At 48.2% G+C, this 26886-nt stretch overlaps 5 protein-coding genes across 7 annotated transcripts; 3 read left to right on the top strand and 2 right to left on the bottom strand.

Annotated features, from left to right (window-relative positions):
• Positions 1–173: 173 nt before the first annotated feature.
• Positions 174–2779, bottom strand: LOC117896176 (nuclear cap-binding protein subunit 1). The gene is made up of 4 exons (XM_034804259.1): positions 2654–2779; positions 1178–2572; positions 818–1124; positions 174–760 (listed from the first exon to the last, which is right to left on the bottom strand). The coding sequence occupies exons 2-4, from the start codon at positions 2569–2571 to the stop codon at positions 197–199; spliced, it is 2265 nt and encodes a 754-aa protein (XP_034660150.1). The 5' UTR covers position 2572; positions 2654–2779; the 3' UTR covers positions 174–196.
• A 236-nt stretch (positions 2780–3015) lies between these two features.
• On the top strand, positions 3016–4393 carry LOC117896178 (26S proteasome non-ATPase regulatory subunit 6). The gene has a single exon (XM_034804263.1). The coding sequence runs from the start codon at positions 3122–3124 to the stop codon at positions 4289–4291; it is 1170 nt and encodes a 389-aa protein (XP_034660154.1). The 5' UTR covers positions 3016–3121; the 3' UTR covers positions 4292–4393.
• A 90-nt stretch (positions 4394–4483) lies between these two features.
• On the bottom strand, positions 4484–15244 carry LOC117896177 (protein abrupt). Of its 3 annotated transcripts, none has more exons than XM_034804261.1 (3): positions 14571–15226; positions 7898–8929; positions 4484–5321 (listed from the first exon to the last, which is right to left on the bottom strand). In XM_034804261.1, the coding sequence occupies exons 1-3, from the start codon at positions 14773–14775 to the stop codon at positions 4657–4659; spliced, it is 1902 nt and encodes a 633-aa protein (XP_034660152.1). In that variant the 5' UTR covers positions 14776–15226; the 3' UTR covers positions 4484–4656. The 3 variants fall into 3 exon arrangements, with proteins under 3 accessions (XP_034660152.1, XP_034660151.1, XP_034660153.1); XM_034804260.1 differs by lacking the exon at positions 4484–5321 and adding an exon at positions 5375–6874 and having other exon boundaries at positions 14571–15244; XM_034804262.1 differs by lacking the exon at positions 4484–5321 and adding an exon at positions 7800–7831 and having other exon boundaries at positions 14571–15230.
• Positions 15245–16106: 862 nt separating this feature from the next.
• LOC117896610 lies at positions 16107–16520 on the top strand. Its single transcript, XM_034805043.1, has 2 exons — positions 16107–16250; positions 16321–16520. The coding sequence occupies exons 1-2, from the start codon at positions 16235–16237 to the stop codon at positions 16473–16475; spliced, it is 171 nt and encodes a 56-aa protein (XP_034660934.1). The 5' UTR covers positions 16107–16234; the 3' UTR covers positions 16476–16520.
• Positions 16521–17038: 518 nt separating this feature from the next.
• LOC117896413 lies at positions 17039–23573 on the top strand. The gene is given in 3 exon segments (XM_034804729.1): positions 17039–17284; positions 17287–17622; positions 17684–23573. Coding segments are annotated over 3 exon segments (6228 nt in total). The 5' UTR covers positions 17039–17166; the 3' UTR covers positions 23458–23573.
• The last annotated feature ends 3313 nt before the right edge of the window (positions 23574–26886 follow it).

Raw genomic sequence — 26886 nt, 5'->3', positions numbered from 1 at the left:
ATTAGAATTAAGAAATATACCAAAATATGCCTTAGCTTGCTAAAATATACCAAAAAGTAGCGAAGTGACGAACTAATTCAAATGTATGATTTAATTCATTTAAACTAATGCAATTACATTGCAAAAGTGCAAATATCATGAGTACAAATCGATTTTAATACTGTAGTGCAAGATGTGAAGAGAGGAACCATCAACATTATGGAGATGCATTAGGCTCGGGTTTTGATTTCAAGCAGATGGCGAGAAAACGTTGAATAATCTTCACGGCGGGCTCGCACATATTGGGACCAGTGCACATTTTAATGAGTCTGCTCTTGATTTTGTTCAAATCGTTGAAATGAACGAACAGAAAGTCCTCAAGTCTGCCCAGCATCCACTTGAACCAATAATCATCGTCCAGATGGTGGACGGCCGACTTGTTTTCCTCGAAGGAAACATTCAGGGCCTTGACAATGCGAAGAACAGCATCCAGCATGAGATGCTTGAAGCCGAAGTCACTTTCATCGTCTAGAACGATTGGCCCCCGCTCGGGATTCTTGATGTGGCGCATAACCGCGTACAGCAGCTCCCACAAATACATTTTGGTCAGATCTTTTTTCAGCCTCGGCGTAAAGATCCAAGACACTATGTACTTGGCCTGGACGATATTCATTCTCAGCAGTTTCTCCGCCACCACGTACTGGAACTGTTCGTTGGTGACCCACAGGTCGACGAGTCCAGACAGGATGGAGTGGCTGTCCTCCTCGTTGGTGACTAAATCCTAAAAAATTTCAAAAATCAGTGCCAGCACGGAACCAAATCGAACACAAAGCCTTACCGAGAGCACTGTCTTCATGATTTTCAGGGCGGCAAATGTGTGGGTGAATGAGGCGCAGCCCATGCGTAGGACACACGTGATCAACACGTGAATCTTGGGCTGTTTGTCCAACTCGCTGCGTGCCAGTATTTCTTCAATCTTCTCTGGGTTTGTGCGCTTCATGCGCAACTCTTTGTTTAATTCTTGGGCCAGCTGGCCGGTGGGCGTTTCGCTATCGAAATACGGGACGAGAGCATTCGGGAATGGCGGCATGTACTTGTGCAGCGAGACCGGCACGGTCTGGCGTATAGCTTCGTGGAAGCTCAATCTGTTGGGGGGAGAAGCCATAGAATTTGTCGCACTTAATTGTGGTTATTGTACCTAACGCATTTCTTGAGCAGTTCCCGCATGAAAATCGCTAGGGGATTGAGCTCGCAATCGATGCTAGAGTCCGTGAAGAAAGGCTCCCAATGTTTCCAGCCCGCGGCAAAGCTAAAGTTGCTCATGTAGTGGGAGAGCCAGTTAACCAGCCGATCGAAGCAGGCCACACGCAAGGAGCTCATCTTACTGATGAAAACCAGCGTGGCCTCGGCAATCACCTTGTGCATAATGTTGGGACGACGCTTGCACATCTCCACCAGGACGCTGCCGTAGGCCAAGGTGATCTGCGGCGACTTGGGCAGCGCCAGCATCTGTCCGAGGATGACCTCCACGACGCAGTGAGCGGCAAGCCCGCCGGAATTTCGATCGATTAAAGTCACCAGACTGTCGGCGCAGACCTTTCGATCCATGCAGGTTTGCTGGAATATCTCCAGGATCTCGCACTCGAGATGGTAGCGCTCGGTGCTGGTGGAAGGTAATTCAATGTCCAGGTATTCGATGTCGAAGATGCGGAAGACCACCCAGGGGCGCGGGTACTCAAGCACCAGATTAACCTCCGGCATGTCCAACTCCGGCAGATCGTGCTGCAAGGAAGAACACAGTTTGATGTCAAAGAACATGGATGGACGCCGTCCATCGTGTTTAAGCCAATTGTTTTGGCGTAGATGAATGATCTGCAGCCAGAATGTGTCCAGGTAGTCCTCCTGCTGGTCGGTGTCCTCGAATATGCTGAGCAGGACTCCATTGGACTGTTTGCGCTTCTGCATGTAGATGTGCAGCGTGGTGATCAAATGTTCAAAGGATTCACCACTCAGCTGAAGATCTCGCCCGATCAGAGGCAGTGCAGTGATCACGCAGTACGCAAAAAAGTCGCTGCGCAGCTGCGGAACAAGCCCATCCATTTCATCTGCCACACACTGCAGGGCGAATGTCAGGTAGAGGCGCAATATCGAGGAGCCGTTGATGACATTGCAGTTGTAGAGCTCCGTGAAGAAGTGCAGCAGGCCGCGTGCCTTCTCCCACTTGCCTTTGAGGAGTGCTTTCTGAAGGGCCTGCATCAAGGCGCCGAGGCACTCGGCAATGATTGGGTAAAAGCCAACGTTGAGGAGTCCCACAATGGTTGCGTAGGAGCTGGTGGCGTGGCTGGGGGGCCGGTTCACATAGCGTTTGAGAATAGCCAGCACCTGCTCCTTGTCGTCGGGCAGGCATTCGCTGATCAGCAATTCCAGTTGCTGGATGCGCAACAAGACGCCGACGACATTGAATGCGCCTACTTGGGCCATCAACATCTCAATGGTTTCAATACGATTTTCGGTGGCATCGTACTGCCTGAGACGCTTTGCGGGAACAGTTTCCGGAGACTCACGCCCACGCTTGCGGAAACGCTCGGACATTCTGAAATTAAAATTCAATTTTCACTTGTTTTTCTTACTACTAGCCGACCCACTGCAGAATCAGTCAAAAAAATTGCAATACGTTTTTGTTTCTCTTGGACTGGATAATAATTGACTGACTTGCTGACAATAATCTTTTCAGCTTACTTTGTTCTCTGTTAATTTTATTTATTTTCACAGCCTGATGTTCACCGGTCAAGACAATATTAATAAGTGAATATTTGAGTTCTCGCAGTGCCTACTTTACTCGTGAAACGTCAAACAAAATTTTTCTCCTATACCCGGAATGGGTAGCACTGTCATGAACTTCCAGCAACATTTTCCAACACTTATTAGCCACAGGAATTTGTTGGTATTTTTCTGCTTGTCTAAGTACTTTTTCAATAGTTCGGTATATTTCCGTAGGGGTTTGTCGGTATATTTTATCAAAAAACGACGGTCATACTGACAGTGACTCTGCGGCTTTGACAAAAAAAATAAAAATTAAGTTTTCGTGCGACAAAACAATTGTTTTCTGTGTAAAACGCAACGAAAGTAATTCATAAAGAGAATGCCAGCTGAAAACCTCGAAGAGCAGGGTTTGGAGAAGAACCCGAACCTGGAGCTGGCCCAGACAAAGTTTCTGCTGACTTTGGCCGAGCACAAACAAGATGTAGCCCTGAAGACGAAGCTCTTGGACGCCATACGGGCCGAGAATATGGCTCCATGGTACGAACATATCTGCACGGAGTTGGGCTGGACTGCGGACAAGGATCTGCTGGCGCGCATGAAGGAGAACAACCGGGTGGAGGTTGAACAACTGGATGCATCCATCGAAGATGCCGAGAAGAATCTCGGCGAAATGGAGGTGCGCGAGGCGAACCTGAAGAAGTCAGAGTATTTGTGCCGCATCGGCGACAAAGCCGCCGCTGAGACAGCCTTCCGCAAGACATACGAGAAGACCGTCTCGTTGGGCCATCGCCTGGACATTGTCTTCCACCTCATCCGCTTGGGGCTGTTCTATTTAGATCACGACCTAATCACACGCAACATCGACAAGGCAAAATATCTGATTGAGGAGGGTGGCGACTGGGATCGCCGCAATCGTCTGAAGGTCTACCAGGGCGTGTATTCCGTTGCTGTGCGCGACTTCAAGGCGGCGGCCACCTTCTTCCTGGACACCGTGAGCACCTTCACCTCGTACGAGCTGATGGACTACCCCACATTTGTGCGCTACACCGTGTATGTGTCGATGATCGCCCTGCCGCGCAACGAGTTGCGCGACAAAGTCATCAAGGGCTCGGAGATTCAGGAGGTGCTGCACGGCCTGCCCGATGTCAAGCAGTTCCTCTTCTCCCTGTACAACTGTCAGTATGAGAATTTCTACGTGCATTTGGCTGTGGTCGAGAAGCAGCTGCGTTCCGACTACCTCATCCACCCTCACTACCGCTACTACGTGCGCGAGATGCGCATCCTTGGCTACACCCAGCTGCTGGAGTCCTACCGCTCCCTCACGCTGCAGTACATGGCCGAGTCTTTTGGCGTCACTGTGGACTACATCGACCAGGAGCTGGCACGCTTCATCGCCGCTGGTAGGCTGCATGCCAAGGTGGATCGCGTGGGCGGCATTGTGGAGACGAATCGCCCGGACAACAAGAACTGGCAGTACCAAGCGACCATCAAGCAGGGCGATTTGCTGCTCAATCGCATCCAGAAGCTGAGTCGCGTGATAAATATTTAATTAGGATGTACAAAAGTCGATGTTTATAAAAAAAGGTTTATTAAAATTCAACATTTACAGTGTAAAACTAACGTAACGTACAATAAAAACGATAAAAATTCATGTATGCGCGTTTGCTGGAAATTCACTAATAAACTGTACGTTTACACATGTATTTAATTATCTAAATTCTTTGGAATTGGTTTGGTTATGTTGTCTTTTAGTGTATTTGAGTATTATTGCAATCATTCCATTTTTGTACTTAACTGTCCTCGTTTTGAATTTAAGCCTAACCCGCCAAATGGCGCCATCGTAGTGCTGCTACGTACCGCCAGATGGCGCTGCGTCAGATGCTGCTCTGACCAACGGAAGCGAAACTAACATATTTAGTGCACATCGCCCTCGCTCTTCTCCTTCCACGACTCATCCTTGGTCAAATCATTGATATTGTGACCGCTGGACTCGTGTCCTGGGAAGGCAATAGAGGGCTTGTTGGCCATGAAGCTGCGTGCCATCTCCTCAAGCGTCGCCGAACTGCGCAGCCCGCAGTCCAAGGGTTCGTCCATGTCCTGCTTCATGGCATCGTGCGCACGCTGCTGCTGCTGCTGACTGGCCTCCGCCGAGGCCTTGGCCAGATCGTGCAGATTCTGCACGACCTCATCTATGGGCGATCCCTGGGACATGCCGCCCGGCACCATGGGCAAAGCCCCCAAGCCCGCTAGATTATGCCGCCGCAGATCGGCGAATCGGTTCGTGCTCAAGTTAATCAGTGCATTCATCATCACCTTGTTGCGCTGGTAGTCCTTGCGCAGATGCTGTCGGATCTCCGTGTGGCAGTGCTCGTTGTTAGTCACAATAATCTCGCCAGTGTCCGTGGTGGTCACGCGGGCCTTGCAGTTGAACTTGCGCGACAGATTGCATTGCCAGTACTTCTTGTCCTTGCGCACGTACTGGATGCCGAAGGTGTGGCCGTCATGCACCAGCAGCGGCTTGCCCCGCTGGCTCAGCATGAACTCCAGTTTGCCCTGGAACCAGTGCTCGCCGGGTGCGACTATAATACAGGACAAGATTGCAGTTGAAGAGACGCTGCTGAGTGTTTGTGTGTGTGTGTGTGTGTTTATGTGTGGTAGGTCCATGAACGTTTCTTTACTTTCATTGAGGTTATGGTTTTTGGGATGCCAGGACGTACACGAATGAGCCCAATTATTATATGTAAGTGTGTGTCGGTGTAGGTGTCATGCAGATCGGACTTACCTGACGGAACGTATGGTTAGTGGAGATAGAGCATACCCTTAGCATACCCATACAATATAGACGCCCAGCGCCGTGGAACAAATCCAAAATTAATGCACCCTCTGTTGCGGGTTAATCTGGAACTCATTCCACAGCGCCCTCTGCCGGGTGAATGCTATTAGTTTTTCATTTTGAATTAGTTTATCAAACGGGATATACACATCAAACAGTATGTACACGTGGGAAGATTCGAATCAAATTCAATTTCTACTACAGACACTAGCTACGCGGCTCCAGCCGCAATAAATTACTCCTCCTTAAAGCTGAGTGCTCCTCCAGGAGCGGAGCTTCTTTACATGTTCTCCATCTTGAAGCTGTGCCTGCTGCTGGGGGATATCGTAATGGAGTTGATGACATGCGCCGTCCCCGGGGCGGCACTCTCCGCCGACCCATCGGCACTCGAGCCGATGTCCACTCGCTGCTGCTGCTGTTGTTGGTGCTGCTGCTGTTGCTCCTCTACGGGCGGTGGGGGCGGACTCTTCATGCCCAGCGGCGATTCCTGTGCATGCATTGAGTGGCTGCTTCGATTCGACTGCGGACTCTGCTGCATATGAGCGGGTGAGAGGAGCACGCCCTGTCCACCTCCCAGCTCTAAATGATGCTGGGAAGTAGGCGCTGGCGGCGCTCCCGTTGCATGGTGGGTGTGTGGAGAGTGCTGCTGTTGTTGCTGTTGCTGCTGCTGTTGGTGGTGGTGGTGATGGGCTTGCGGCTGCATGGGCAGATGCATCAGGTTGGGATTGTGCATGATATTCGAGGGCGGCGCTCCACTCCCCATGCCGCCGTGTGGCTCCATATGCGTCGCCGTCGGATGATGCTGCACCAGCAGGTTGGGCAGCGGCTGGCCCAGGTGATGGTGATGATGCGAGGCTGCCGTCGGCGGAGGCGTCTGATTGGCAAACATGTTGCCGGCCGCACCCAACCGACTACTGGCAGGAGCGCCGACGTGGTTCAGATCCGCTCCAATGTGACTTCCATCCGCAATCGAGTATCCGCCGGGCTGATTATGATTCGGAAGAGACGCCAGCGAAACCGTAACTGGTGGAGTGCCGCCACTGGCCGCGGAAGCGGATGCTGCTGCTGCTGCCGCTCCCTGGCTGCCACGCATATGGGGCGTGTGGTTGTGCACGCCAGTGGCGGAGATTATTCTTCCGAGATGGGTGATGCAGCGGGCACGGCACATGCTGATCCGATAGGACTTGCACAGCCAGTAGGTCTTCATGCCCTGCTGCGTGGCCACCGTGTTGTTGCGATTGAACACGCAGTTGCCATGGAGCAGCGAGGTGGTGGACAGCATCACCATATTGCTGCCATCTGCAGCGTCCGCAGCGGGCAACAAACAAACGTACAATGATGGAACGACATTAGTGGACAGTTCTTCACTGGAGCGTCTTAACGGATGTTATTTACAGAGTGGTGTGGTGGCAGGGAAGGGATTGGAGTGGAGGGCAGCTGTTCAGGGAAGTGGAGATTGAGCCACCATCATCGATAGGCCTGGACTAAGCGGCAGTGCGTGTGTATTCGGACTGTGTGCGGGTTGGTGGTTAGGTGTCGTTTCGGTTAATAAGCCAAAAGTTAGAATGAAATAATATAAACAGCGAACTAAGTTCGGGTTTAGTTCGATTAATAAGCCATGGTTAGGAGAGTTATTGCAATTGATGGTGGCCAAAGTATACGCAGATTGCCCTACAAATTGGTTACATTTTGCAACGCTAATCGGAAGATAGTTGGAAGATCATTCTAAGTTATGAAGCAATTAAAACCACCCACAATCACATGGCAGAGTTATTCCAAATCAAAGTTATTCCATTGGCAAATACAATAACATTAGTCGCTTTGACTGTGTGCGAAGACTGCAAACATGAAGTTTGCACGTTTGCCAACACTGTACGTGTATCGGAAGAGCAGAGCAGCAGAACAGTTGCGTCCGTGGTCTGCTGTCCAACCCCAAGCTCAAAGTAAACAGACAAAGAGATATCTACCAATGCTTTCCGCAAGCACATTAAGCAGACAGATGGAGGGGGGAAAATATTCCTAATCGGATGTTCAAATGATTAAATATTGCCAATCCCCGTCGGTCGATTTCTCCTTAGTTTTTCCATTCCCGTTGCCTGATGCCTGCTGAATCCGTATTTAGGGAGCAGTGTTATCAATGGGTTGGTAATTCTTGGGATGCATGATGAGGATGTTGATGATGATGTGTGTATGATGAGCCGAGGAGTGATGGTAAAGCAAAAAAGAACCCATATTAAGCTTAAAATGAAAACCAAGCTACGTGCAACATAAAAGTGAAACATAAATTGAGTAAGCCGGATAGAAGATTCTTGGGAGACCTACTTGACGGAATGTCCATGTGATTGGCAAAGTTCTTGGAGTAATCATTGGGCATGTAGAGCTCATTCGGGTATTCGGGCCCAGAGCCGGGGCCGAGGCCAGAGGATCCATTGTTGCTAATGCCACTGGGACCAGGTCCCGCATTATTGGCGCTGCCGCTCGGGCCGCCTTGATTGCCGCTCGTCTTGTAGAAGTTGTAGTCCAGATTGAAGGCCGGCCCAAAGGGATTGCGAAGCGAATTGACTGGCGTCGAGGAGGAGGCCGAGGAGCTCAGGCTGCCGGCGCTTCCTCCGCCACCCGGTCCATGATGGCCATCCTGTTCCCGCTTGAGTCCGCCCAGGTCGTATCGGGGTTCGCCCAGCGATAGGTGTGGAATCGGGGGCAGGAAGAACTCCTCCGTATTCAGGGGACTCTCCAGGCTGGCGCCATTATCCGCATGGTCGCTGCCGCCCTCGTGCTGTCCCACACCGGTGTGCTCCTTCATGGAGCGCCGCAGCTGCTTGCCCGAGTAGATGGACAGGGAATCGTTGCTGAAGTCCGACGGGGCTGGTCGCTTGTTCAGGGCGTACATGTGGCTGGCATCACTGGAGGCTCGGCTGGCACCGCCTGGCGATGTGGTCCGCGAGTTGCTCTGCGTGCTCAGGCCCTTGGCCTCACTTTGGTCCGCATCCGGTTTGCTGTTGGAGTTACTGCTGCTGCTGCTGTTATTCGTGATGTTGTTGCTGCTGCTGTTGTTGTTGGCGGTGTTGTTGGTGCTGTTGCTGGTGTTGTGATGGTTGCTGCTGTGGCTGTTATTGTGGGAATTACCGAGGGTCGACTCATCCCCCTGGCCATGGTTGGGCGCTTGACTAGCAGACTTCTCCGACGCACTGGATGTCGGCGAGGAATTGGAGTTGGTGGCCAGGCCCTTGATCTGCAGCAGCTGTCCAATCTTCATGAACGACTGCAGCTCCGTGTGCTTCACATTCACCACGCCCTGATACATGAACTCCAGCAGTTCCAGCATTATGTTGAAGCTCACATCTTTGAGTATGACTGCAAGTAAGAGAGGAATTTGTTAATACTTTTTTGGGGTACGTTCTCGTAATAGATTCCCCAAGCACAAGTTGGGGAAACATTTTCATAAGTCGCATATGCCTGTTGTACGCCCGCCCGCCCGTTCGACAACAACATTCGACATCATCCACAGACCGAAAGGAGGTCACATTCATAGTGGAGATGTTATCATCGAAACGTTCAAATACTAAATCAATACATAAAAACAGCTACGATAAGAAATCTGAAAACTTAAATATAAACCTCAACAACAGCAGAAGCAGCAGCAGCAGCGGGAGCGGGAGCTGGAGCAGCAGGGAAGGCAGCGGGGCAGCAAGAGCAGTAATTATAAAATAAGTAGCATGACATATCATCGGACTGCTCTCGACACGGCCTATGGAACTGTGGAACTGTGGAGCAGAAGCTGTCCGGGATTCGACACTGATTCCACGATCTACGGACATGGACACGGCACAGTGGTGAAGAACGATTATATCCGAAGGGATTTACTCTGGGTGGGAAAGACTTTGATCTTTGTGAATGGAATTGAATGTTTCTAAATATCTGCAACAAGAAAACTCTACTCGCTCATGTTATTTTCATAGCTTTCACGTAGCTCCTTCAAACAATTCTCTTAGCTTTCTTGATTCCTTTAGCATCTTCTCCAGCTTACAAAATCTATCTGGCTCTACTAACATTTTAATTTCCTGCTGTGCATGGTCCATAGATCCTTGGATCTAGAAGATGCCCCTTTCTTTCCTTATCCAGAACCCATTCATTGCTTGCTAAATATTTTGTATAGATAAATCATTCACTTGTCATCGATCCCCATTTATGATTTTCCCAGGCTGTATTCATTCAATCTGCATACGCACATTTATGAGATGGAAACCCCCCAACAGCTTGGAAGAAATTCCCCAAACATTCATCTAGAAATTTCCCCCGCTTAATTAATGCCCAGTCTCAGACCACTGTGCACACAGACTCACAGCATCAACATCTAGTTAAAAACAATATTATCACTTGTTCTCAATAACAATTTAATATACAAACATCCACATACAATATTCCATTGGATGTACATATGTACAAATGTGTGTTTGTATGAATGTATTAATCCGACGATCAGTTCTCTGTCTGTTGCTTAATCTGAGGACGGAGTGACGGAGAAGCTGTGTGCGCCCTATCATTTGCCGTAGTCGTCATTACGGATCGTTTTGTCTCGTGTCTATCTATCTATCTGGCTGTACTGCCTGTGCCTTTGCCTGTGCCATGTCCGTATTTGCGTTCGCCATTCGCACTGCGAAGATCAAAATCCAGGCATATATACAGATGTACATTTATACGACTATAGCTTTGGAGAGGTACAGTCTGTAATCCCAAACCGATCTGATCTACACATGAGCTTGACTCCTGATGCCAGATAGATACGGAATTACGTGCTGTACGGGTTTACAGTTTATACACAGATCTTATATTAGTTTTCTGGGCAAACAGAGATACTCATGGGCATCCCATGGATCGATGGCGATAGAGATTGTCAAGAGACAAAGAGATCCACAGACACAATCATAGCCACAAAGCTACATATACAGTGCCCTGCCATCGAATCAATAAACCATTTATGTATGTCGAAGCTGTAGATAAACTTTGTCTAAAGTTCACGGAAAATGTGATAAATCCGTGTATGCTGCTGATAAGACACCCAACATCCACCATTCCACACACCAAAATGTCCAATTCGGGCATCTTTTCAGTGCTCCAACTGTGATGTACAGCGCGACGCCAAGGGGAATTTTTATGTGCCGCTGACCTCAGGAGTGATCTCCGCTGATATCAGAGCACGGATGCCGTCTCATAAATAGATCACGACGGGGGCAGGGTGACTGGATGGTTCGACAACTCGACAAAGATATCTTTTTGGGTTCGGTTTCGTTTCGGTTTCGATTCGTTTGCGTTTCTATCGGGACGATAGAACTCTGCTACACCCACAAAATGTATGGCCAAGAGCCCGCCCACAGTGGACGCGTCCACCAATCGGATTGCAGGCGATCGATTTCGAAAACAATTTTATTTTATGATTATGATAAATGTTTATCGAATCAGAACGCCAATAGGATTTTGTTGTTGTTACCCTCGCAGTGGGTTGCCGTTTGCCGCTGGAGTGTTCTAGTCGAGTGGAGTGGGCTGCCCCTCATTTTGACATTCATAAATATTTGTTATCTCTGAAAACGCCATAATAGTCGAGTAGTCGAATAGTCGTACTGGTAGTAGTACAACCTGATAAAATATAAGAAGCCCAGCCCCAACAACAAGTCCAGCCAACCCCAAACCAATCGGCAAGCAATGACCAGCCGAACGGATAGTGTCTCTCCGCACAATCCTGGACTGGCTATTTTGATCCGCGATCCGCGATCCGCAATCCACACTCATTGCGATATTGTATCACTTTTTCCCCCAGTGGTGGGCCTGCTAACCCCACAAGGGATTAGCGCATAGCTTAGCCGATAACTAAACAATCTATTTTTTGCGGCTACTGCCATTTCGGAGCCAATAAATTACTAATTGTCAACACAAAAGCCCCATAAAGGCCCCATTTATCAAAATTTGGTATGCTCAAAGTCAAAGTTTGATATTATATGAAAGGGATCATAAAAGAACAACGTAAGCAGGCAATTAAGGGGTATCGTATGGGCAAGGCCCAAAGCGGAAGTCATAGAAGGATTATCCCAGAAAAACATCATCTGTACAGGCAAAAAGTTAAGGTTCATTTCGGATGGAATATTTCAATGGAAAAGGATCAGTCTCAGGACTGGGTGAGCTACCATCCCATTCTCTAGGGGATTTACTACGATTTTAATTAATTAATAAGGCAATAGATTCCAAATTTTTAAATGATGAAAATTATATGATTCTAATAATAATATTCAAATAGTGATACAATATTCTTATACAATATCTCTTAATGTACAGATCCAAGCTTTTCTATAGATGTTCAACAAAGATATAGGATCCTACCGCTCTGAAGCTTAGCGATAATTCATAGAATTTGCAGGTTCAAACATATTCTTAATGAATTTGAGATTTTCAAAAGATTCCCAAGAATTAAGTATGTATTTCTAGACATTATCTATTCAAATTCATAGCAATAACACAGTTAGTCGCTTCAGACAATTAAGAATATAACCAAATCCAGAATTAACATTGTTCTAAGGCCAGTACTTCCCAACTTCTCCGACGTCTCGTGCATGATTTGATCTACTCGAGCCGCCCGAGCGAATGCTTCACAAGAGAATGCCCAAGAATTGAAAAATACGCATAAATGTGGAATGCATGATGTCGCAGAGATTGATGGTCGACTCTGCTCAAATTTTGGTACTGATCGGATAAACGGTATTAAAAGTACTTCCCCCTCCAAAAATATTCTCAACCCTGCGGCCTGATAAACATCACGTCTTTGCTTCTGTTTTGGGCACTACAATATACAATAACATTGGGTATTTTTTGATATTTACGACAAGTCCATCGATCGATATTATATTATTTCAGTGAAACATTTATGGCTGCTAAGCGAACGCTACTTGAAATTGCGATTGGGGAGGGGAGTGCAGATCGGCACACGGATGGGAGGTGGTGTGGCATCGCTCGGACTGTGCTTTGCTTTGCTTTGCTTTGGGAACTATGGGACTGTGGCTATTTCCATGGCTGCTCGAGAGGCCACCAATATCACACGAGACCCATACCCATTCGCCATTTGCCTGAGTGCGTTATCTAACACAATGGCAATAAGTTCAAAATCTTATTTTACGATTAAGAGTGATACCCAAAGCAAAGTGGCTGATAAACGACATGGGTTCTGGTCTGGTCTGGTCTGTTCTGTGGGTCTGGTCTGGTGGAGCACGAAAATGTCCGATGTCCGAGCTGTTGTTTATGCCAATAATAAAAACTTAAACGGCATGGAAATAGATAATATTCGAGGATTAGCTTCGCGAGCAGCTGTGTGTTGTGGATACATACAATAACCAGACCAGTCCAAGCAGCCCAGCCACTTGGCCACTTGGCCCGGACGGAGAGCGTATCACAAAACCCGTGCTCGTCGTCGTCTAATCAATATCTCAAAAAGGTAGAGTCTTCGAGTGGCCAGGGGATTGGATGGTTTGGGTGTGGGTTGGGGACCCAGTTGCTCAGTTGGGCAATAAATGATTGTTAAACGCGATAAAAAGATAAAAATATTTAGACTATTGTTGTTGGATGTATGGATGGATGGATGGCACTAGTACTGGTACTGCTTGTGGTGCCCCATCGAGTTTGTTTTTTGTGTGTAACACGCACCAAATTTGGCTTGTTAGCACCTTGATGATGATGGCTGTAGTTGTGGTTGTTGCTGTTGGTGTTACTTTATTTGTTGGTTGGTTTACTTTTAATAACTTCCACCCCCTCGCGCACAGCGTTGCTGCCGTTACCGTTACCGTTACCGTTACCATTATTTATAGGGTATATTAATATTCTTTATCTTTGGAAATACCTCTTGTACCCCATTTGTTGGTAGGTAGCACCTTCCTGCTGCTACTTGAAAAGATAAAACCTTAGTTTTTATTGCCGCTTGATCAGATAAAGCCACCGTGCAGCACAGGCCAGGCCGTGTATAACACGGACTCTGTCCGTCCACAATTGAACATGGAATAGAAAAAGAGTCACCCACAAGGCAGGGAGGCAGAGCAGGCAGGCAGTCGGGGCAGGCAGTCAGCGATATCATATCCATATACCATTCTAGAGTAGAGTCCATTGGAGCACATTTTGATGAGGTCAGCAACGCACCCAATCTTCGATTGGAGTGTTGACTCTTATCACACACACTGCATATGCGTATCCGTGGCGTAAGCAAACAAGCCACCAAAGACACGGCTCTTGCAGCTACCACACATGGAGAGCGAGAGTGTGGCATGCAGCCCATGCAGCCGGGTGAGACAACGTGGCGGCAATAGCTCAACGGAGGATTATCAGACCTCGATTCGTAGCAGCTACTCCTACTCCCTGCTGCAGCTCTTGTTTGTCTTTAGATTTATGACAAGCGAAATCATTTTATTTGCCTTCGAACTGGTACACGTGCTGCCCACCATTAGTTGGAGCTCTAGGCTCTAGGCTGTAGGCTCTGTGCTGTGTCCTCTCTTCGCCGTCTGATAACTGTTGAATGTGTCACGGAACTTAATACAGAAGTTGATTTATATCGTGCTGGGTGCTGGCATTTGACAACAGTGACGAACAGACAGGCTGACGGGCGCTTTTAGATAAACTGATACATAGATAGGTGGCTGCCTGCTCGGACAGGAGCCACACAGAGGACAGAGACAGAGACAGAGACAAACGACGAAGCCATTGTCCCCCCACTGTGCGCACTTTATCAGTGATAAAATTGACAAATATCTATCGTCATTTGGCGATGTTTAGACATGTCTAACATATGCACTGCACAGAGGAATACATATAGTTTGCACTTATGTATATTTACCGCCGTATAACTTTGCATTTATAGCGCACTACGGACTATGGAGCACAAGCACAGCAACTGCGGTGGCGGTGTGAACAACTTGAGCAAACAAAACGAATTTCCTACATCTGTCAGACTGCTGGGAATACTCACTTATGGGATGCCGGCAGGGATTGCTGGTGAAGATCTCCTGGAAGTAGGGACTGCATATGGCCAGGACTATCTTGTGTGCCTGCAGCAGCTTGCCGTCGCAGGCCAAGGTCACGTCCACGAGGTCCCCGCGATCGTAGAGGTTCTGGAAACCGCTGGCAATGTTTTCCTGGAAGTTCTTCCAGCAGAGCTTGAACTCATCATCCATGGCGCTGCCGTTTAGCCAGCTTTTGGAGTTATTTCGTTTTGGTAGAGCGGGGGCCGCTGTCTGCCTGTCCAGCAGTTGTTATTTTTTTGGACACAACGCCAATTTTTGGTGTTGATTAATTTAGAGACGATGCTCCGCTTTATGGCCGCTCTTTTTACGATTCTTGTTTATTCGCTTTGGGCCGTGATTTCTCGGCTTGTTCACTTTGTGGCTACATTCACGAATGTCAGGTAGAACATAAACACAAAATATATGCAAACTTCGCTCTCGCCACTCCGCACTCACGCACGCCGCTGCTGTTCAATATATTTGTTTGTTCTGTTCTTTTATTTGTCTGATTTGACTGCTGTGTTAATATTCGTTCACGCGCACGATCTCGAGCCGTCGCCGTCCACAGGCGCATTGATTTTGATTTTGGCTTTAATTAACACTTTTTGATTTAAAACATTTTTATCAAAGCGTGAAATACGCTGTTTACGTTGGACGAGAGAGAGAGCGAGCGAGCTGGATAGATAAGGCAAGAGAGACAGAGAGAAGAAATCAGCTGTTCGTGTTACGCTATTTACGTTGGATGCAGTGTGACCGCGGAGTACTGGATAAAATATACCGCATGACCCCAGTAAATATACCAAAACGTACCGTTTTATTTTCAAAATAAACCGATGGAAATCATATTCCCAAATGTTGATATTCCAATCAATATTAAAAGCTAGTTAGGAATCTCAGCACTGAAACTATAATTTTATCCGATTAATCAATAAATTTTCTACAATTAAGTTTATTTAAATTACTAGTTTTTTATTGGATTGTTGTCATAAATGTTTAAACAAGGTATATAATAAAACAAAAATAATCAATGGTTCCATTTCAGTGCTGTAAAGTGAACGTTTGGGTAGAATGACAGATAAACCGCCAAAAAAATTCGAATTCGTATATAATTCGTAAATTCGTATAACACATCAAGTAATTGTGATAATTATAATTAACATTTGCTTCCATGCTTAATCATTTTTATTCGATACACGAACATCACTCACTTCTCGATAAATTGTATAATTGAAATAAAGCGCCAACCATGAAGAGTACGAAACTGTTTGCCCCGATAAGCGCTTATCTTAATTGTCGCGTCCACCTCAATGATACGGCTGCAGTCGACCCACAGTGTGCGGTATAGCCATACCCCGAAGCTCATTTCTATTGTGCCCATACAACCCTCACGGACCTACAAGCTGATAGCTGCCGTACCCACGGTCATAAATAACCCACTTTACATTTTAAACAAAAGGAAAATAAAAATAAAAGTACCGCTTATCAATAAGCCATGAATCGTTTGCACGTTAGGTGTACCCATACCGAGTCAATTGGCCGCCGATTTGATTTTTGCCTGATTTAGTGCTCAGTGCTCAAAGAACTTTCAACAAATTTGCACGCTCGACAGGGGATAGCACTGAGAAGAATAATGGGTTGTTGTTTGGGTAAGTTATAAACACTTATCTGCACCGGATTAAACATAAACAACGAGGTCTAACTGAAAAACATTGACAGCCACAAGTAAATCTGTGGATTTACCTCCAGTTCCCCCGGCAGCGGGCAAGCAGCGTTCCACGCTGCCGGAGTTCCCTGTGCCCACCACATCTGCCCCAGCAAGAGGAGGAGGAGGACCCATTGGCGTTACGAATGCAGCTCTGGAGGATGACTAGCTAGCCAATTTTCAACTCAATAAAATGGAATCGATTACGTAGAAGGAAAAAGTTGAAACTGCCAAATGGGAAAAACGTTCGCATGAGTCATGCCCATGCGGCATGCGACTCTTGCTATAGCGCTCAGTTTTAAGGACCAACTGTATTTGTACTTTAAATAGATTATTTGTTTTCTCAAAACTAACTTAATTCTGAACTAAAGAATATTAGAAAAAAAACATTTTGAAATAGAACCGAGGCGTCATCTGGCGTCTTTATATGGAAATCTTTAATATTTGCAGCGCCATCTAGCTTATTTTTATTGTAATTTTCGTTTGATCTTTTTAGTTTCATCCGTGTTTGTACGCAACAAAGATAGTTATGAAAACTAGTCTTTCTTGTGGAGTACAAGTTTTTCATTCGCATAAAATTATGTGTTCAGCACTGAGAGTGTTAACTACCTGTTAATAATAAGCCGAATACCAAATTCGAGGAATATGAATTTCATTGGTATATTTTCTGTCTATTTTCGGTATATTTTGGTACTGAAATGATATATTTTGGTATATCTGTGGGTCTCACTAATTCAGCACGTGTAGCCGCGCCGTGCAAAATTTCTTAAACAATTCTTAATTTTATTAATTTTATTGGAGGAAACGTTGCTGCATATTGCCGGAATTTATGATCAGCGTATTGTCAACACATTGTCAAAATGGCCATACAACCGAATCAGCGAAAGAGGAAACATGAAGCGACGAACGAGGAGCAGCAGCTCGACGCCAGCGAGGTAGCGGTGCCGAAAAAGATTTCAAAGAATTCCGACTCGCCAAAGAGAAGGATAAGGCAAACAAACTAAACGACACTGCAGAAGAGTCTACCAAGGAAGAGGTAAATGAGGTAGAAACATCTGATGATGTAGCTGCTGCAGAAGAGGAGCAACAGGTGCAAATGGCTGTTGGCCCTCCATCACCAGAGAAAAAGAAACGCAAGGAAAGGCACCCAAAGAAAGTGGTTCCAGAGGGAGGCGGTGACACTAACCATGCTCTGGATGAGGCAGAGATAAGCCCCGACTCTGGCTTTGAGCCGGAGGAGAATACACCAAATTTTCCCAATGACTTCAAAATGATGAATTTCCGCACAAAACTCCGAAGCAACAGCTTCATAACTGGTGAGTTGACAAAGCCACTCTGCTAGCTGGACATATTAAACCCTATATTTTGTCCACCCAGAACTGCGGCATTTCCTATTCATGTGCCACACGCGTCCCAGGATCGTGGCCAAGTACATTGAGAAGCGAGGCAAGCCCTTGGAGCTGGCCGAGGCCTTTGATCGCATCGACAAGAGTAACATTTTGCATGTGGACTACCTCACCGAAGCCATGCATCGCATCGTAATGGAAATACTCAGTAATCAGAAGGGTCACATCGAGTCTGCGGCCCATGGCTGTCGCTACTTCCTGAAAGCCCATGGCGGCGTGCTGGAGAACTTGCTGCAGTCGTCGCGGCCAAGCCATCGCCGCAACGCGCTCAAGCTGCTCACGGCGATTGTGTGCGTGGAGCCGCAGCTGGGACGCCAGGTTCTAAACTCCTATGACATCCTCTCGAATGTGAGCGTCATGCATCAGATGTTGTCACACGCCAAGAACGACTACCAGAACGAGGAGACTGTCCGCAAGGCGTACATTCACTTTATTTTGGCCTTTCTGGTCGAGGGCAATTCCTTGCTCATAAGGAACATTCTGGATCGGGGTCAGTTGATTGGAGTGCTGGCCAAAGGACTGGTCTATGACGACCATGTCACAGTGTGCGTGGTGCTGAATGCACTCAGGCAATATGTGCTGGAAAACCCCGACATACAAAAGACGAAAAAGGTGCTGGTCTTTGATCTGGAGTGCTGCAAGTCCCTGCGTCGCCTCTACGACTGGGAGGGCCCAAACGGCCTGCCAGCTCTCTTCGGCAAGAAGCAATCGAAGGGAACGCCCAACGAACAGGAAGCCGAATCGGTTTCCGCTGCTGTCCACGAGCTGCTCCTGCTCTTGCTCACCTCCCGCAAGCATGGCATCTGCTTCGACGCCATGACCCACTACCGCCAGAAGCAGAACAAGCTGCAGGGCAAGGTGCTTGGCTCTCTCTACAGACCCTACAACAATCCTCGCAAAACGGAGCTGGTCATCAAGACACTGACAGCGTGTCCCGATCTAGGACGCAATACGGTGCGAAACTTCTCCTGCCTGATGAGCCCCGCAAGGGTGTCGATGAACGACGTACCCCAGGTGGCACTCTTTCTGGCCCAGATCATAGATGCAGTGCCACCCAGCTCCCTGTCGACCGCATTCAACAAGATGACGCTGACCGATCTCGGTTTTTGGATCAAGGAGCTGTGTCTGCCCATCGAGGGGCTACTCCACATTACCGGCAAGAATATGCTGAACAATCAGGACTTCAAGCTGCGTCTGGCCGTGCTGCGATTGCTACTCGCCATGATGAAGCAGTACAGCAACTATGTGGGTGCCATTGCCGTCAGGGAGCAGTCGAAGAAGGCAGGAAACTCGATGCGAAAATTCAAATTTGATCTGCTGAACCATCTGCTGGTGCACTTTCCCACCATCGAGTCGATCCTGTACTCCCTTTATCTGGCCATCAAGCAGCAGAATCAGCCGGAAGTGAATGTCCTGGAGTGCCTGTCCATCACCCTGGATCTGGTGCTGCTCATGTGCAAGGAGAATCGAGCATTTGTGAACAAAACAAGTAAAATTCTCGATTATCTGGAGGTTTTGCGGCCGCTGTACGAGACCGACTTCGATGCCGTGGATCAGCCCCAAGAGCTCGTTAAAGTGGAACTGGAACTGAAGTCAATCAAGACGATCTTGCTGCTCTTCCCGATGTCGCTGAATCCCCAGGAGAAGCTCTTTGGAAAGGTCTTTCGCTCGTTCATCAAGGCCTACATGCTGGAGGATGTGGCCATTAAGGCAGAGGCTGGCAACATCTTGAATCGCCTCTTCCTCAACACGGGACTGTTTGACTCCTGCAGCAATGAGATCAACATCTGGCTGGAGTCGCTCATTGGCTTCGATGCTGAGACTGTGGAGAACGTCGTGAGCATTCTGCTGACCATTCTGTGCCTCGACTGGCGCAAGATCAAGCTGCCGGAACTGGATGCGGCTGCAACCGAAGCCATTAGCAGCGAGAACTTACGCAAACTGTTTGCCCAAATCAAGGCCGGCCAGACAGTGCAGTCGTATGTGGAGGTCCTCATGCTCAGCAAGATGATGCCGCTGCTGCTGCAGGGCGTGGATATTGAGGCGCCGTACGATGCCTATGTGGAGCAGGTGTTTGTCATGCTCTTCCACTACCACAGCCAGCCGGAGCAGGTGCTGCAGCTGTACGATGGACACTTGGAGAAGCATCATGACTACATGAAGAGCTGGCTGTCAGGCAGCGACAGCGAGGAGGAGAAACCCAAGAAACTTCCTGCTGCCATTGCCCAGAAATGGCCGCTTCTGAAGGAACTCCGAAGGGTACTAACCGCCGAGGAACCGCAGGGCTTTCAGCTCACCTTCAAGCCAGAGGATGAGAAGAACTTTGAGCTGAAACTGGAGGAGGGACAGTCGATGTCGTTGCACTTCAGCCTGAGCAATCCGCGCCGCAACATGATCTATGTCCAAGATCTGCTGTTCGTCTTCATCCAGTCCATGTCCAGGCAGCGTCTGACCAAGTCCCAAACGGAGCAAACGGCCGATTATCTTATCAAATTCGTGCAAATCGCCAGCCAAGTGGATGCTGGCACGGAGGAGATACAACAGGAGGATGATCAGCAGAAGCCAGAGACCCACACTCATCATCTGCTCCACTACATCTACAACAGTCGTCTGGGACCGCTGCATCCCACCCAGATACTGAGCGAGACCAGCGAGAATCGATTGAACTACATCATCTTCCTGCGCCGCTTGACCGAGCATTGCCGCAGTCTGCCACGATTCGACAGCTTCACAGCCAAGTATCGCCTGCAGTTGGTCAAAGCCCTGGAGATTGCTTTGGACTCTGCCGTGGAGCAGCCGCAGCAGCAGCCGGAGGAGCATCAGCAGCTCAGCGAGTGTGTGGCACTGGTCGATACGTTCGAGGTGAATGCCAGCGGCTGCTCTCAGATGTTGGACTTGCTCACGTCCAAGCTGCAGGCCAAGGATTACATAGCCAACAACAAACCGAATCACTACTTCGAGCTGCTGTTGCTGCTGCTGAACCGACTGTGCCAGCTAAAGGAGCCCATTGACTGCCGGGAGTCGCTCAGGAGATTACTGGGCTACTACGGCGATTTTTGTGAGCTTAGCGAACAGCAGCTGGAGCCCCTGGAGGCGGCTATTCTTCAGTTCCTGGTAAACTTCCATCACCATCTCGTTGAGTGCGACAGCAGCTTCTTCGCCTGCTTCTTCACTTCCACGCGAAAGATAAGCAAATCGGCCATAAGATTGGCCAGTCTGCTGCTCGAACGCCAGCCCAGACTCTCCGCGACGTTTGTGGAACTGCTGCCAGAGAACTTGGAGCAAAAGGAACTTGTCTACCCACTGCTGGACATTGCTCTATCGAAGAACTATCAACTGCCGCAGGCTCTGCTTCAGCGCTGCTACCAGACGTACAAGAACGGATTCATGAAGAGCATCGAGAAGCCGCAGAAGGCGGCCCTCATCTATCGGGAGCACGCGGAGGCCAGTGCCCAGCTCATTGCCCAATGCATGCCCAAGTCCGAGTGCCTCGATTACTGTCAGAAGCAGCTGAAGCTCGACTCTGTGGAGCTCTTCCAGATTCGTGTGCTGCGCGAGATCTACTGGCAGGCCTTCGCCGCAGCCAAGGATGGCAAGCAGAAGGGCAGCGTCTTTGTCAACTATGTGAACCTGAACGTCCAGATGCTGGCTCTAGATCTGAAGAAGCAGGCCCTGGAAATGGGCAAACTGGAGCAGATTACCTGGAACTGCTACGAGTGGTGGCAGAATAGCCAGCACAGCGAGGATCTACAGCTCAATTGGAGTCGCCTGGTGAATGCCCCGCAATGGCTCAACTTCTGCAAGAGTTGCTTGAAGTTGGCTCTGCATCTCGGGGAGGACCAGCAGCCGCAGCAGGATCAGACAAATGCACTCATCCTCAAGCTGTTGGCCTTCCTGTGCGATCGTCTCTATGGCGACTACACGCCGGAAGCGGCAGAGGGAGAGGATCCCACGCCAGCTCTGCTCTACGACATGATCTGCACACATTCCTGCTGCTTCGATCATCTTCTGGGTGCTGCCAGCGACACGAAGACACATCTCCTGCAGCTCATGGAGACGCTGGCGAGGAAGGGACCCACAGCATTGCAGGCGTCGCACGTTCCCGTGATCCTTGGAGCCTACCATGCCAAGCTCTCGGCCGCCGATCGCTACGCTTTGGCCCTGCTGGAGCATTACGAGCGTCATGACGTGGGCCTGGAGAAGTTCAGACCGTTCATATGGGGCGAGAGCGCGGTGGCGCATTATGCCCTGAGAGCCGCAGACGAGGATGAGCGGGCAAAGCTGCAGCAGCAGGAGACAAATGTGGCCCAGGTCCTGGCCCTGATTGTGCGCGAGACGAGCGTGTACACCATGGAGAATTTTCCCATCTGGAGGAGTCTGCATGCCAGCCAGCAGCTGCCCGAAGTTGAGTTCCTGAATCCCTCGAAGAAGTCCCAAAGATTCGGCGACAATCCTCTGGAGAAATTGGTCGAGCAGGGCTGCCACGACTTCCCGCAGGAAGTGCGACGTCTCTGCCCCAAACGGGAGGAGATTTACGAGTCCTGCTACGACCCGGCCTTCCTGCTGCCCCTGATGATGCACTGTTTCGCTCCCGGCTCTGTGGTGTGGGCCCGCTGGCCCGTCCAGAACGGCCTGCTGGCAGTCAGCTTCTGTGCCCTCTCCTCGCTGGACAAGGACATGCGACTGGCTGCAGCCAGTTGCCAGCAACGCTATCGCACCCACTTCGAGCTCTCGAAGTTCTACGAGCGTCCGCTGTGGTCGCAGGCCTACGACAACATCCAGGCGGGACTGAACGAGCTGCGCACCTCGTGGCTCGCCCAGAGAGGCACGCATGGAGGCACACCGCGAGTGCCGCTGATACCGGCCCTCTTCATCGCCCACAGCTTCAACCTGAGCACGGAGCCGACGCATTTGCTCTATAAGCGCCTGATGCTGTACCTGAGACTGAAGCAGAGCTTCAATTTCCAGACCATACCCGACTTTAACGTGTTCTTCTACTCGCATGAGCCGGAGCACCATCAGTACCGCAACTTCATGGTGGAGCTGCTCCGGTGCGGCATCAAGAGCAGCGCCGATCTCTTCCAGTTGGTCTCAACGAACACGTTCAAGGTGCTGCTCACCTTCTACACGTGCGAACTGGGCACGCTGGAGACCAGACTGCTGCTCCTATCGGTGCTCTCCACCTGCGCGAAGATACCCGGCGCCGTCAAGATCATGCTGGAGCATGTGGGCATCTACTCGTGGCTCGTCGGCGTCATCTGTCACACGGAGTTCCATCAGTTCGATGTCATCGAGGGCATCATCAGCATCCTGAACAATCTGTGGTATGCCGCGGCAGCCTCCCGCTCCGAGCTGCCCAACTATGACATCATTCAGTCACGTGTGCATTCGCTGGTCCTGCAACTGCTGCCACGGCTCTCGCCGCGCATCTCTGTGCCCAGCCTCGCGCGACTGCTGAACGTGCTCTGGAAAACGTCTTCGGTGGATGGCAACCATTGCCTGATGTCCGCGGAAGAGCTGGATGTGCTACTCGAATGTGTGGCCCGGCACTGGCCCGATCAGCTGCCCGGCATCCGCTATGTTAAAAACTTTGGTGGCTCCGCGGCGTGTCCGCGCTCGGAATACTGCGACTGGCTGGCCAAGGAGCAGCAGCTCGACGTGCATGCCGTTCTCGCCCTGTCCAGCCTGCGGGAATACGTCAGCGATTGGTGGCAGTCCCACCAACCGGCTGAGAAAACTTTGTAGGGAAACCATTTTATTGTTTTTTGCTTAGGTTAAGCTAATGCTATTGAATTGTGTTTATTGTGTATAGGCATGTAGTCTTCAGAATATAAATTTGTATGCAATGAATCCTTGAAAACGAAGTAAATACTTCAGCGGAAGATTACAGATCAAATTGCTGTGCTCGCCTGTGATCTATGAGAACGCCCCTCTACTGTCTAAACACTAAGCCGGACCATCCATAATAATGATTGAGCATTCCCGCGTAGTAACTAAAGCATGACTTATCGCTGGTAGTAACTCATTTGGTATCAGTGTTTGTGGAGGTCGAGAGCGTGATGTCTCCCAAAAGAAAATCATACACAAATGTCTGTTGAAAGCCAACTGTCATGTCGCCGGCTGATCCATAAGCCTCTGCAACCTTCAGGCCAAACCGTTTGACAAATTACGAGCAATCAGCATAACAAAAGATCAGTTAGGCCAAAAAGATTTCGAGTATAACCAAAGTAGAAACAACTGCCTAAGTTTTTTTTGTTAATTTGGCCAATCCGTTTTCACACGCACCAGTCAGACGCAGTGGGCGTTCGCGCTGTCACGTCGCTGTCCTCCCCCCAACATTTGGGTCACCACCTACAATTTGTTGGGTCAACAAAATGTTAATCACTCGAAAAGGCTTAAGGCGATACATGTTGATTTTTGTTGTATTTTCCATCTGCATTTCTGATATGTAAAGCAAAGTGCGCAGAAGTGATGCCCGACCCCACCACAAAAATATTCACAAGATTTATGATTTTGCTAGATGTCTCGAAACTTAAGCGAAGCTTCCCTCTCCGCTCGGTTATATCATCACTGGGGATCTCAAGAGGAAACGCTGGTGATGGAAGCTACATATGATGATGATGGTTTGTGGATTTACGAGAGCAGTTCGAATTATCTTTAGTATTAGGATCAAAGAAATATTGCTTTTGGCATATGTTGGAGCAACATTTGAAGCTCTTTTTAACCCAAAAAAAACCAAGCTAGAACTTTGCAAGATGTGCTCAAGGTATGCCGTTTAAAGACAGTTTTTTGGCCATTTTTGGCATCATTGAATATACTTTCGTCACTAGTCTCTTGGATGTTAGCAAAAGACACACACGAGGCTAAGGATGGGTTGTGGCTGTGCAGATAAACTTGAATTCGACATAATTGATTGATATTGCCTGGCATTTTGTTGTTTATGAGCCGGACGTCATCTCGCAGCGTATCAAATGTGGCTCTTTTCTGCCCTGAAATTGGAGTTGATCGCATAAATGTATAAATTTGATCTGAATATTATCTACGAGGTAATAAATGAGCTGGGAAATGATTGCTGATTACCCAACTAGATTGATTATTGGTTTATTAGTTACACAACTTGTTGGATTTATGCAGCAATTCTGAACTCTGCTGTTAAGAATCAATGGATCGATCAAATTTCTCTTTACTTATTGGTTCCCAAGATTTCACTTTTCACATACCACAAAACACACAATATCCCGACACATATCAATCAAAATCAATTCTTCAATTAATTTCATGGTTTCTCTGGCGTTTGGGTTGCAATCAAAGGTTTTACCGGTGTAGAAAACAAATTGCCCTGACAATGGGCCAATGGCACAGAAGGAGAGTTCAAGAGTTCAGCCAGTAGCAAGGGAAAAGGTTCGATATGCCATGTGGGTGTAGCTCCACAGATCGTTGGACAATTAAGCGGTTGTTCAATGATTGATTCGGCTTACTTAAAAACCCATTTCGGCTAATCCGGAACTGACATGGCCACGACAAAATGTAACCAGAGACTCAATCCCAAACCCAAAACCAAACCCATAGTGGATGCAAATGAACTACCAAAATGCGTTGGCAAATCTCTGTGAGCTGCTCTGCTGCGTTCATATTTCACACCTTAAACGACAATCCATGAATATTTGTGCTGTTGAGTTTGATTCAGTATTTGCATTTTAAATTATTGCTGCGACCCTCATTGACATGTGTATTTCATGTGGCACAAAGGCCTTTGTCTTATATCGAATTTCTACAATTTATACAAATTTATTAACAAACAAATTTCTCGATTGTTTTCCATGTTTGTCCTATTTATTGTATGGAACACCAAAAGACTACTCGACTCGTTGCTCTTTTTTGCTCTTTATGATTTCATTTGCTACCACTAATCATAAATGACTGGATGAGTGGCTGAGTTGTTGGTTGAATAGTTGGCAAAGGGAATAGTGGAGAGTCCCGCCACACATGTCACAATGGAGCTTCACCTTAAGCCCCGCCGATTATCGTTTGGATGACTTTATTATGTGGTGGAACAGTAGTAGGAACGGGGCGTGGCGAATCGAATTAAATGAGGTTGTTCAAACTGCCGGCAGTAAGGTCAAAAGTTGCCAAACCAAAGGGGAAAGGTCAAAGTTATGACAGCTCTGACAGCAGCGCTGTCTCCCCTCAGCGATGATCCAACTTGTATCAGCGGCAAATTTGGTAAACCGCAAAACTTCATTAGGAAATCAGTTCACATAGCTGCCCCTCCCTACCCACCGCTGGGAGCTACTCGTACAGACAGGTCCAGGCTCCAACTGGCAACATGCATTTTCAATTTGCCTCCAGATCATCACGTTCGGCCTCCAGGTGGCTGCAGCTGCCGTTCTCGCCACAATCAAAATTTGTTCAGCAATAAAAGTAACAGCAAAAAATCGACAAAATTGAACACTTTTTTGTAAAGTTTCGTTTTGCAGTCAAAGGAAAACGCATGTGGCCATGCAGATGGGAGCATGGGAGCATGGAGCAGATGGAAAAGGGTGCAAACGGGTTCAAATGCTCAACAGGCATTGGCATGGAATGGCGTCGAGGCGTCTCACAGCATCTCATTTCAAATATCAAAAGTCACGACGAAGAAAGCTGGTTTTGGGACGACGTGTCTCCGTGTATTGCCAGTTCGATGTTTGGTGCTTTTTTTGGGTTTGTTTCTCCTTTACTCGCTGTTGGTCTTTTACAAAACATTTGGCAAATAATATGCCGCTAAAAGATGTGCCTCTGCCTGCGCTTCTCCTTTTGGCATGTGGAAAACTTGTCGTGAAGCAGCAGCCGCAAATGCTTTTCACTGGCTGCAAGATTCACATTGACAGTGGATAAGTGTTTGCCGTGCCCTCCCCCAACAAAGCTAACCCTTAGTTGTCTGACATTTACCATAAATGGCAGACTTTGTTACATTTTTTGACAAGCATCTTAAGCTGAGATAATAAACACGGTAACCACGGAGACTCAAGTCACTCCTGAAACAAGTGTCCAAATGTATTTTATAATTATGAGAAATTATGCATCAAATTTGGTACCATTTGGCACACGATTAAAAGCCATTTCGGAGGCTTCCTTGTGTGCAGATTTCATTCAATTAAATTCCACATATTCCGCGCCATTTTCTGTGTAATATTT

The sequence above is a fragment of the Drosophila subobscura genome, chromosome O (genome assembly GCF_008121235.1).
Source record: "Drosophila subobscura isolate 14011-0131.10 chromosome O, UCBerk_Dsub_1.0, whole genome shotgun sequence".
Lineage (NCBI taxonomy): Eukaryota > Metazoa > Arthropoda > Insecta > Diptera > Drosophilidae > Drosophila > Drosophila subobscura.
This window is presented reverse-complemented; position numbering and strand designations above follow the sequence as displayed.

Excerpts from the sequence above, each read along its gene's own strand:
- LOC117896176 (XM_034804259.1), bottom strand. The coding sequence starts at position 2,571 with ATGTCCGAGCGTTTCCGCAAGCGTGGGCGTGAGTCTCCGGAAACTGTT. Across the intron at positions 1,125-1,177 it reads CTGCTCAAGAAATGCGTTAG|ATTGAGCTTCCACGAAGCTA; the intron begins GTACAATAACCA and ends TCCCCCCAACAG. Across the intron at positions 761-817 it reads TCATGAAGACAGTGCTCTCG|GATTTAGTCACCAACGAGGA; the intron begins GTAAGGCTTTGT and ends GAAATTTTTTAG.
- LOC117896178 (XM_034804263.1), top strand. The coding sequence starts at position 3,122 with ATGCCAGCTGAAAACCTCGAAGAGCAGGGTTTGGAGAAGAACCCGAAC.
- LOC117896177 (XM_034804260.1), bottom strand. The coding sequence starts at position 14,775 with ATGGATGATGAGTTCAAGCTCTGCTGGAAGAACTTCCAGGAAAACATT. Across the intron at positions 8,930-14,570 it reads TCCCTGCCGGCATCCCATAA|TCATACTCAAAGATGTGAGC; the intron begins GTGAGTATTCCC and ends TCTTACTTGCAG. Across the intron at positions 6,875-7,897 it reads TCACATGGACATTCCGTCAA|ATGGCAGCAATATGGTGATG; the intron begins GTAGGTCTCCCA and ends CGGACGCTGCAG.